At 40.5% G+C, this 12357-nt stretch overlaps 1 protein-coding gene across 5 annotated transcripts in view; it reads left to right on the top strand.

Moving 5' to 3' along the window:
* Positions 1 to 12357, top strand: part of hectd4 (HECT domain E3 ubiquitin protein ligase 4) — a 268508-nt gene that overhangs the window by 51941 nt on the left and 204210 nt on the right. For all 5 annotated transcript variants that reach the window (XM_080208163.1, XM_080208164.1, XM_080208165.1 and 2 more), the window contains exons 3-4: positions 1349 to 1438; positions 4284 to 4411. In XM_080208163.1, coding sequence (XP_080064289.1) covers positions 1349 to 1438; positions 4284 to 4411 — 218 coding nt within the window. The remainder of the gene's footprint in view (positions 1 to 1348; positions 1439 to 4283; positions 4412 to 12357) is intronic.

Raw genomic sequence — 12357 nt, 5'->3', positions numbered from 1 at the left:
TTCCTCCTCAACTCCGTTCTAAACCACCCCCCCTTTATCTTGAGGCTGTGCCCTCTAGCCCTACTGTCTTTTCTGAGCGGGAAGAGCCTCTCCACCTCTATCCTATCCATCCCATTCATCATCTTATATGTCTCAATGAGATCTCCCCTCATTCTTCTAAACTCTAACGAGTACAAGCCTAGTTTATTCAGCCTCTCCTCATAGTTCAACCCCCTCAACTCCGGTATCAGGCTAGTAAACCTCCTCTGCACTCCCTCCAAGGCCAAAATATCCTTGCGTAAGTGTGGCGACCAAAACTGCACACAGTACTCCAGCTGCGGCCTCACCAGTGCCCTGTACAGTTGCAGCAAGACCTCCCTACTTTGATATTCAATCCCCCTCGTTATGAAGGCCAGCATCCCATTCGCCTTCCTGACCACCTGCAGGCTGGGTTTTTGCGACTCATGCACAAGGACCCCGAGGTCCCTCTGCACCGTCGCATGCTGCAGTTTTTCGCCATGTAAGTAATAGTCCTTCCTACCGTTATTCCTACCAAAGTGGACAACTTAGAAATATGTTTTTGCTCCTTCACCATCCCTGGGGCAAATTGTGGTACTTCATATGAATAGTGTTATGGGTGTGCTCATGCACACGAATTGCAGAAATTCAAGAAAGTGGCTCGACGTCACTTTCTGACAATCATTTGAGCATAGAGAATAAATGTTCACCTTGTCAGTGATTGCCACAAATGAAGTAACTGACAAGTATGGGACTGGACTGGATTGGGTGGTGCCACACGTGTCAGCTGTACTGTGTCTTCCAATGTAATGCACAGGGTCAAAATCATTTCATGCTTTAATCTTGTATGTGCCACCAATGAATTACTGTAAAAGCTCCATTTGCCTTGTTTTTCCTGAGGCTATTGATTTCAGTTTTGTTTAGTATGCTTTCGAGGTCAAAATTGACATGCAGACAATTTGGCATATGGCAGATACAGCTTTCATAGTCTGATTTGAATGAGGTCTGTGTTAACGGAAAACACTATACAGCCCTGTGTTGTTTTTAGTGGAACTGTGATTTTAAAAAATTAGGAGGTCATGAGTTTGTTGTTTTGTAACTTTGGTGATCTGATTTATACGCACTTGATTGATTCCATGCAATCATTGTCTACACTTCTGCTGATGACTGCATTATGACTAATTCAGTGTTAAATTATTAACTGACTTGGCTGAAATGACAGCTAGAATATAACAGCCATTTCAGAAAGTGGTTTCTAAGATGCAATTCATCTGATATGTCTTTCTTAGTCATTTGTTCATGTGAAGATTCTGATTGTGTTTCATATTTACGATTTCTTTCCCTTGTTTAGAGGTTCGCTGAAAACACTCATTCACACAGTGCACCTATTGCAGAAGCAGATGGACCTGGGATTTTTACCCGTAACGGATGTTCTACACCGGTATGTAGTGGTTTGTTGGAAAGAACATACTAAATTCAATTAATAAACACTTCTGTTAATGTAACATTTTTTGATGCATTATGTCTAAATTAAAAATAAACTTTCAGCGCTGCTTAATCCTAAAAATTGTTGAGGGAAGTACATCCATCAGTATGTAACAGGCAATTTACTGCTCTTCTCCATTGTCTGTCCTTCCCTCCTCCTCCATCCTCCAGTAACTGCAGTTGAGTCATGGGTGGCACAGTGTTGAGTACTGTTGCCTCACAGCACCAGGGACCTGGGTTTAATTCCAGCTTTGGATGATTCTGTGGAGTTTGTACGATTTCCCTGTGTATACGTAGGTTTCCGCTGGGTGCTACAGTCAGATGCTCTTTTAGACAGTTGGTGCAGCTTTGATGGGCCAGTTGGCTGCCTTCTGCACTGTAGGGATTCTGTAGAAATGTTTTATTGATACCAGTAGAACTCAGGTTTCTTGTTGAGACCAGCCAGTCTGGCAGCATCTGTGCAGAGAGAAATAGAGTTAATCCAGAGCTCAAGAGAAGGAGAAATGTGATGGATTATGCGGGTGGAGCAGAGTGGAAAATAAATGATAGGTGGGAACTAGGAGAGATTGCAACAAAAGCATGTCAGTCATGAGACACAAGTGAATAGCAATAGAAGCTGCTACTTAAGCGGCATAAAAGTAAGATATCAGAATGTATTAATGGAAGATCAAAGGTCAGTGCTCAGTGAAGGCAAAACTAAAGAGCAAGTGACAGTGGTTTGTACTGAGACAAAAATTGTTTTGGATATTTTTAAAAAAGGGTCAAGATGGAGCAGAAAGATTACAGTTTAAAGTTGTTGAACTAAGGGCTGAGCCCTAAAAACAGCGAATGGTTGTTTCTCAGACTGGAGGGAAGTATATAGTATTGTTCTCTCCGGAACTACCTGTTTTGGTGTACCTTAATGGCTTGAGCATGTGTAGGACATAATTTCAAGGCTTGTAGCTGACATGAAACTGGAAAATGTTATTAAAATTTGTAGCATACTTCAGGAGGCCATAGACTAGTGAAATTGGAAAATATATGACAGATGAACTTATTTTAGAAAGGTATGATGTGATGCATTTTGATAGGAAGAATAAGCCCCTCTCCCTTAATACTGCCCTGCAATGTCAGGCCCAAGGTTACTTGCTGAAATCCTGGAGGTTGCTATTGAATCTACAACCTTCAAACTAGATTGCAAAATTGCTACAAATTTGACCAACCTCCATGCTCTTTCATTCCTGTCTGAAGATGTATTAAACTAACGTCAGAAAACAGCAAGCTAGTTAATGTCCTGCGCATTCTTTGCAATAATTGTTCCCTCTGAAAATTGAGGAACGTTAACAAAATGACATTATGTAATCCTAAATGCTGTAATTGGTCTATGTAACATCCTTGTGTATTGAGTAAATGAATACGAATGGCTTGTTATTTTCAATGCACCATGTCTGATATTAGACTTTAAAAAATTAAATGGAAGAGATTTACTTAATCCCTGAAAACCTGTGACTTGCATTTGTTAAGTTGATCTAATAAAAGCTGTGCTGTGAACTGTACCTGTAATAATGGATAGACCAGTTTTCTTTATTGATGAACTAATTTTTAAGTGTCAAAGTGTTCACCATTCTTGCAGTTGCATCAGATCAATTTGAAACACAAATTGAATGATGAAGGTGACAGTACCACATTGAGTGATCCTAAATCTAAAAAGCATTTAGCAATTTTTCTGACATTTGAAGCCACTGGGTATTTTGGGATACATTGAGCCTTTCTTAGGGTAGTGTCTGGATCGAGATTTTCCTAATGTTTTGTATTTCAAGATTGATTTTTCCCAACAGTTCAAAAGTCAAAGTTGTTGAGTGCTGGCCAGGTTATTTGTGCATGGGAAATGAGGTTGTTATTCTGATCTGTTCCTGCACAATGTGGTTAGTTATTGAGTGGGATTAGGGCTCGTGTTTGATACCTTGATGCATGGATTGAAGGAAGGAAGGGAGCATTTTAATTATAAATTAATAATTCGTGTGAATGCTGTATTGGGAGGTGTTAGCTAAAATATCTTTCTCCTGATTTAATTAAGACTCATATGTTTCTGTCAGGAACTGATTCTTGAGACTAGGATCCATTGGTAAGTATATAAATGGACCATAATTTGTTATGCTTGGGTATCTGCCTGTCTGCTGATAGACAGGCTTACCTTGCATATTTAGGTTTTTACATTTTTCATGCATAATTGTTGAAAGTGTGAACTAATTACATCACTGAGGGAAACTGTGCACCTTGGACCTGAGTGAACAGTGTGCATCTGAAATGTTCAGAGCGAAGGACATTAAATTATCAGCATAATGATTGTGAAGGAAGTGTACATGATGGGAAAATTCATGCTAAACTGAGTACAGAAAGAAATAAAGGTGGGAGAAATTTTTGATTGAAACAAAAAGAAAATAAATGCATTTTTAAAATATCCCAACATTAATATGTGAAAGATTTAGGCTCCACATTTGTAATAGTTTATTTTCAGTACCAAATTGCTTGCTTGATTGTCAGTAATTTACTTATCACATTGTTAAAAGACTGCTTAGCCTTGAAATTACTTTGTCTACCAGCAGGTGCATCAATTCTCTACCACGTATCTGTGGTGAGACGGGCAATGCAATGCCATTTTCAGAAAGCAAATGGTAGAGCAACACAGTTTGGACAGCAAGGTTTAGATTTTAGAGTTAAAACTCACAATTTTCGCACAAGTAACAGCAAAATCTGCTATTAGCTTTCCAATCAAATCATGTCTATAACAGTTTTATATTTGTCCCTTACTCTTCTCTCAGACTTCTTCTACTGGAGGGAGGGCCAGGCTCTGCATCTTGCTTGCTCGGCAACAAACATATGGTGTCTTGGGGATTTGAGGACATGCTGTCTGCACCGGAGAGCAACAACAGTTCCAGTGACAACAAAGGTACATCTTTTTTCCTTTTGTCAGGTTGGGCCAAAGGAAGAGAAAGAAAGGAGATGATAATGTGGGCATTGAAAATTTATATAGTTTCAAGAATGTTTTAAATTTCCTAACAAAATAGTGTAATGACTATGTGACAATTACTTTATTCAAAGCAGTAAATTAAGGATGAGATAATGTGAAAGATCAGATTACATTGGCTGCTACATGAATCACCATTACAGATAGCAGTGTAAGAGAATGCTTTAAGGTTTAAATATTGTAAAATAGCTTCCCTGTGGTTGGGATGCTGTTCTTTTTGAGTAGTTGGTATATAGTATTGCATGATGCAAGACAAACCAATAGTGAATTAATATGGAATATTTTCAGTCCTGAGTTACTGTCGTGTGATGTTTGTCCTCTAAAATGAGGAAAACTGGTTGAATATTTCCAAGGCAACTGTAACATTTAAAGTTCCTGCTGTAATGCCATTGAGTTGGCTGCCATTCTAAGAGTTGTGTGCCATTATGATAAAATAACGTGCCTTCAAAATCTTAACAGATTACAAAGTTATAATCCGGATAATGTTTGATATTTATGCTTGTAATGTGAAATGCTATGTTTCTATTTATTTCTGACCTTGCTCCAATTATCTTTTTTCCCTGCTTTAATATCATTCTCAGATTTCCATTACTCTCTGCTTTGTTGATTCAACTTTTCATTCCTAAATTTTCTCCTGCTTTCCATTTTTTTAATCTGTGTTTCCTGATTTGAATTCTGTCCTATGTTCTAACCCCATTTTCTGCCTTACTGTGTAGCTGAGCTTTGGTTTCGTAGCATCACTTAAAGCTTGTAGTGATGATTGGAGAAGCTAACATGTTTGCTGCATCTCCCTGGAAGCGCATTGAACGATGTTGATTGTAACATACTGGACCCAGTACATGAAATGGGACTTCTAATTGCTAAACATAAAAAAAGCTGCAACACTTTTATAACATTTTCATTCATGTGTCAAACAGCAAGGCTTTGGCAACCAGGGAGGCCCAAATGCTGAGCCTTTGGTGACCGAGAGGCCCAAACTTGCCTTCAGGGAGAGAGGCAGAGAGAAATCCCAGGGGCGCCCTGAGTTTGAAAGGAAAAATGTACAGTGACATTACAGGAAAGTTGTAAGGTGATTCGTGCTATTGTTGCCCAGGTACTTGTACAAGGAAGCCTGGAAGTGCTACCGTGATAGGTTTGATAGTTGAAGGAATAGGTACATGTACATGAATACAGGTTAATGTGTTGTCTCTCTGGTGCCAGAGTCAAGGATGTCACTGAGTGGTTGCAGAACACCAAGGGGGTAGAGTGAACACCCAGCAGTCATGTTCCACATTGGTACCAATGTCATTGGTAGAAAGAGGATTATGGTCCTGTAGACTGAATTTAGGGAGCTAGATACAAAATTAGCAAGCAGGGCCCTTTTTGGAACATTGGAGAAATGGGGACACTCTGGTAAGATGGGACCTGTACAGGCCACATGGGTTGCACCTCAAGCGACTGAGTTCCTTGAGAGGCATTTTGGAGGAGTTATTGTAGGGAATACTTGGCAGGGTTGTGGGAACTAGAAGATAATATTAGAGAGAATTAGCCAAGTGGCACAGAATGCAAGAGAGGAGAGATGGATAACACTTGAAAATTTTTTTAGCATGGGCCAGATTAGAGGAGCAAGAAGTAGATACAAATCCCAGGTTTTTGCACATTTGTCAATGCGTGGAATGTGGTAAATAAAAGTGCAGATTGCCATATGATGTTGTGGCTATAACTGAAACCTGCTTCAAAGAAGGGCAGAGTTGGGTGTTGAATATCCCTGGATACGATGTGTTCAGAAGATCAAGGAAAGTAAGCACAGAGGAGGGAGTTGTTGTATTGCTAAAGGAGGGTATAGCAAGGCTGAAGAAAAATGATGCCCCATTGGGATCAGAGGGGCTGGTATACCTAGAGTAGATTTGTATGAGAAAAGGTTAGAGACATAACTTATTTCCATTGGAGTTAAGAAGAATGCGAAGTGACTTGATTGAAGCATGCAAGATGTTGAACAAGGTCCTGACAAAGAGTAAATGAAAAGGATATTTCCTCTTGTCTGAGAGTTCAAACTACGGGACATTGTATTAAAATTAGGAGTTGCCCTTTTAGTTCAGAGTTGGAGACAAATGTTTTGTCTCCAATGTTGTGAGACTTTGGAATTTTGCCTCACGAGGCAGGTTCAGGGCAGAGGTAGATATCTTCTTGTTTAGATCAGGGAATCAAGGGAATAAGGGAATGGTTGATGGAAATGTAGAACTTGAAACACATCAGCTATGATATCAATTGCAGAGCAGGCTTAAGAGGCCAAATGGCCTATGTATTGTTTCATATGCTTGCATAGAGTACAATCATAGAATCCCTACATGCAGAAGGAGGCCATTCAGCCCATCAAGTCTGCACCGACCACAATCCCACATAGGTTCTACTCCTGTAACTCCACTTATTACCCTGCTAATCCCCCAACACTAGGGTCAATTTGGCATGAATCCTAAACCTAAAATGCATTTAGCAATTTTTCAGACATTGAAGCCAACTGAGTAGTTTGGGATACCTCAACCCTTTCTTAGGGTAGTGTCTGGATCGAGATTCTCCTCATAACCAAGAATAAAAGATTGGTTAGGGCAAGATTAGGGCCAGTCAGACAGCAGTGGGAAGTTGTGCATGGCGCCTGAAGAGATAGGAGAGGTACTGAATGAGATTTTTCGTCAGTATTCACGCAGGAAAAAGTCAGTTTAGTCGAGGAGAATACTGCGATACCAGGTAGTAGACTAGATGGGATTGAGGTACATAAGGAGGAAGTGTTGGCAATTCTTAAGAGTGTGAAAATACATAAGTCCCCTGGGTCGGATGGGATTTACCCTAGGATTCTCTGGGAGGCTATGGAGGAGATTGCAGAGCCTTTGGCTTTGATCCTCATGGTGTCATTGGCTTCGGGTATAGTGCCGGAAGACTGGAGGATAGCAAATGTTGTCCCCTTGTTCAAGAAGGGGAGTAGAGACCATCCTGGGAATTATAGACCGGTGAGCCTTACTTCTGTTGTAGGCAAAGTTTTGCAAAGAATTATAAGGGATAGGATTTATAATCATCTAGAGAGAAATAAATTGATTAGGGATAGTCAACACGGTTTTGTGAAGGGTAGGTCGTGCCTCACAAACCTTAGAGTTTTTTGAAAAGGTGACCAAAGAGGTGGATAAGGGTAAGGCAGTTGACGTGGTGTATATGGATTTTAGCAAAGTGTTTGATAAGGTTCCCCATGGTAGGCTATTGCAGAAAATGCAGATGCGTGGGATTGAGGGTCATTTAGCCGTTTTAATCAGGAATTGGCTAACTGATAGAAGACAGAGGGTGGTGGTTGATGGGAAATATTCAACCTGGAGTTCAGTTGCAAGTGGTGTACCTCAAGGATCTGTTTTGGGCCACTGCTGTTTGTCATTTTTATAAATGACCTAGATGAGGGTGTAGAAGGATGGATTAGTAAATTTGCTGACGACACCAAAGTTGGAGGAGTTGTAGACAGTGAGGATGAATGTTACAGTTTGCAGAGGGACATAGATAAGCTGCAGAGCTGGGCTGAGAGGTGGCAAATGGAGTTTAATATGGAAAAGTGTGAGGTGATTCATTTTGGTAAGAATAACAGGATTACAGAATATAGGGCTAATGGAAGGACTCTTAGTAGTGTTGATGAGCAGAGAGATCTTGGGGTACATGTGCATAGCTCCCTGAAAGTTGGCACCCAGGTTGATAAGGTTGTTAAGAAGGTGTACGGTGTGTTAGCTTTTATTGGTAGAGGGATTGAATTTCGGAGCCGTGAGGTCACGTTACAACTGTACAAAACTCTGGTGCGGCCGCTCTTGGAGTATTGCGTACAGTTCTGGTCGCCGCATTGTAAGAAAGATGTGGAGGCATTGGAAAGGGTGCAGAGGAGGTTTACCAGGATGTTGCCTGGTATGGTGGGAAGGTCTTATAAGGAAAGGCTGAGGGACTTGAGGTTATTTTTATTGGAGAGAAGAAAGTTACAAGGTTACCTGGTTGAGGCATACAAGATGATCAAAGGATTGGATAGGGTGAACAGTGAGAGCCTTTTACCTCGGATGGTGATGGCTAACACGAGGGGACATAGCTTTAAATTAAGGGGTGGTAATTATAGGACGGATGTCAGAGGTAGTTTCTTTACTCGGAGGGTAGTAAGGTCATGGAATGCCCTGCCTGCAGCAGTTGTGGACTCGCCAACTTTAAGGGCGTTCAAATGGTCAGTGGATAGGCATATGGGTAATGTTGGAATAGTTCAGGTTAGAGAGTCATTAGATTCGTTCCACTGGTCAGCGCAACATCGAGGGCCGAAGGGCCTGTACTGCGCTGTAATGTCCTATGTTCTTATGTTTTGTATTTCAAGATTGATTTTCCCAACAGCACAAAAGTCGAAGTTGCTGAGTGCTGGACAGGTTACTTGTGATGGGAAATGAGGTTGATATTCCAATCTGTTCCTGCACAATGTGGTTAGTTATTGAGCGGGATTAGGGCTTATGTGTTTGATACCTTGATGCATGGAGTAAAGGAAGGAAGGGAGCATTTTAATTACAAACTAATAATTCGTGTGAATGCTGTATTGGGAGGTGTTAGCTAAAATATCTCTCTCCTAACTTAGTTATGACTCATATGTTTCTGTCAGGAACTAATTCTTGAGAGACTAGGATCCATTGGTAAGTATATAAATGGACCTTAATTTGTTATGCCTGGGCATCTGCCTGTCTCTGCTGATAGTCAGACTTGCCATGTGTATTTAGGTTTTTAGATTTTTCATGGAAAATTGTGGGAAGTGTAAACTAATTACGTCACAGGGAAACTGTGCATCTAGCCAATCAACCTTACCTGTGCACCTTTGCACTGTGGGAGGAAACTGGAGCACCTGGAGGAAACCCCCACAGGCATGGGGAGAATGTGCAAACTCAATACACAGTAATTGAACCCAGGTCCCTGGTACTGAGGTGGCAGTGCTAGCCACTGTGCCGCTATGCCACCCATGTCAAGGATATTTTCCTTTGGTATGTTTCCAGGTCAATGAGGAAGGAGGCATTACTAGACCTGATTCTTGGAAATTAGGTTGGTCGGGTAGATCCAGTGTCAGGAGAAGAATTTTTAGGGTCAGTGATCACTGTGCTGCAGGTTTTAGGCCAACTATGGGAAAGGACAAAGCACAATCCAGAGTAAGAAAAAATAACTGGGTTAAGAACAAATGTGTGCTGATTAAATTGGAGTCAAAGTTTGACAGTCTGATCAGTGGTCTGCCTTCAAAGCAGAGATGATTCAGGCACATTTGAGGTACAGCTCCTTAAAAGGGAAAGGTGGGGGAAAGAAACCCAAGAGCTCCCTTGATGACAGAGGAGATAGAAATTAAGATAAAGAAGAAAACTGTTCATGACAGGTGTCAGGCAGAAAATAAATTTGAAAACCAAGCTATTATTGGAAGTTCAGAGAAGATGTGAAAATGCAGAATGTGAGAAGAGACTGGCAGCTAATATAAAAGGGAATCACAAAAAATATTCTGTCGATTTGAAGGAGGAATATGTTACACAGGCCATTGTAAAAATAAAAGAGGTAATTCAAACAGTTTAAAATTGAAAAGGAGGTGGTTGTCGGTATTTAAACTAGATAAGGCACTGAGACTGGCTGCGATGTATTAAAGGATACTGAGGGAGGTGATTGTGGAAATTCCAGAAGCACTGGCCATAATTTTTCAGTCTTCCTTGGACTTGGGGATGGCCCCAGAGGACTGCAGATATGTCAACAGAGGATATAAAAATAAGCCCAGGAACTGCAAACCAGTCAGTTTAACTGGGGAAACTTCGTGAAACAAAAACTCAGGACAAAATTAATAATCTCATAGACAAATGTGGATTAATTAAGGAAAACCAGCATGGATTTGTTAAGGGAAAACTGTGTTTAATTAGCTTACTGGAATTTTTTTGTAAAGGGTTGATATGGGAAGTAATATTGTTGTTGTGTATGGACTTCCAAAAGACATTTGATATTGTGCTGCAGGACAGACTTACAAACAAAGTTATAGCTCATAGAATAAAAGGCACAATAGCAACCCACATGCAGAATTGGCTGAGTGACAGGAAACAGAGTAAAGGTGAATGGATGTTTTTCATGCAGGCAGAAAGTTTGTGTGGAGTTTCCCACGGGGCATTTATGGGGCCTTTGCTTTTCTTGATATTGAGCTAGACCTTGGGGCACAGAACACAATTTCAAAGTTTATGGATGATATAAAACCTGGAAGCATTTTGAACTGTGAGGAGGAGAGTGCAAACTTGAAAATGACATAGACAAGTTCATAGAAGGAACATTGAGCGACAAAAACAAAGGGGACGTAAAAGCAGCAGGACCTGGCTGTATATGTTCATAAATCATTGAACATGGTAGGACAGGTTGAGGGAATGCACAATCCTTGGCATTATTAATAGATGCGTAGAGTACAAAAGCAAGATCGTTATGTTGAATTTGTACAAGTCATCTTTGGCCTCTGCTTCATCCAGTTCTGGACTTCGCTCTTCAGGAACAATGTGAAGGCATCAGTGAAGTTGCAGAAAGGTTTACGAAAATGGTTCCAGGGATGAAGGTAGATTGGAGAAGTTAGGACTGTTTTACTTGGAGAGAAGGTTGAGAGGAGATTTGGTAAGGGTATTCAAGATTGAGGTGTCTGGACAGAGTAGATAGATATGGAAAACTGTTACCACTCATGAAAATATTGAGAATGAGAGCCCACAGATTTAAAATTAGTAAAAGAAGCAAAAGTGATTTGAGAAGAAACTGTTTTTGCAAAAAGTGGCTAGTGTGTGTGGTGAAGCATTCAAAGGAGGTTTAAATTCCTATTTGGATAAGAAGAACATGCGGGCTGTTGGAAGGACACAGTGAGTTGCCCATTCGGAGAACCGGTCAAATGACCACTCCTGTGCTGTGAAAATTCAATGACTGTTTTCTATTGATTACCAAATTCGTAAACCGTCTACCAACTTCCCAGAAAAAGAGTAAAGTGGTTGAAGTTCTTTGTGCACTGTAGCTGGTAGGTTGTTTATATTATCAAGAGAGTTGAGACTGTCATTGCAGTTGACAGAATTTTTCTTCAATAGATTTTTGCTGTGGTTGGTTGAGTTAGTGAAGTTTATTAACTTGGATTTTTTATTTTATTTATTATTGCATATATTAGTATACAATGAAAAGTATTGTTTCTTCCATGCCATATAAACAAAGCTTTCTGTTTATAGAGAACGAGGCACCGTGACACAGTGGTTAGCACTGCTGCCTCTCAGTGCCAAGGACCTGGGTTCAATTCCAGCCTCAGGTGACTGTGTGGGGTTTGCACATTCTCCCCGTTTCTGCATGGGTTTCATCTGGGTGCTTCGGTTTCCTCCCACAGTTCAAAGATGAGTGGGTTAGGTTGATTGTCAATTCTGCGTTGACCCTAGCGTCAGGGGGATTAGCAGATAAATGAGAGTTAGAGTAATAGGGCCTGGGTGGGAATGTAGTGAGATGTTTGAAGGTTTGATTTACATGTTTATAATCTCTCTGGCTTGAATGGTGGTTTCTCCTTCCTTTATACCTTCTTTGCCTCCACTTGGCTGTTAGTTAACATAATGAAAATTTCAGTCTAAAGATACGGAAAGAGAAATGAGAGAGATGTTCAACGGGAAAAAAAGCCAAGGAGAAATAAGAGTTTTTAAATTAAAACTTGAGAAACAATTTGCTACCTGCAGGCATGGGACACCATAGTTTTAATTTTCCCCTTCAGCATAAGAGTATACGTTTTACTCAACTAATCACTGGAATGAATCAATGATATATCGAGAGGAATGGAGTAGGGTAGGCCTTCATCCATTGGCGTTGAGAAAACAGAGTGGTGATTT

Source organism: Carcharhinus amblyrhynchos, chromosome 20 (assembly GCF_965287045.1).
Source record: "Carcharhinus amblyrhynchos chromosome 20, sCarAmb.v2.hapA, whole genome shotgun sequence".
Lineage (NCBI taxonomy): Eukaryota > Metazoa > Chordata > Chondrichthyes > Carcharhiniformes > Carcharhinidae > Carcharhinus > Carcharhinus amblyrhynchos.
This window is presented reverse-complemented; position numbering and strand designations above follow the sequence as displayed.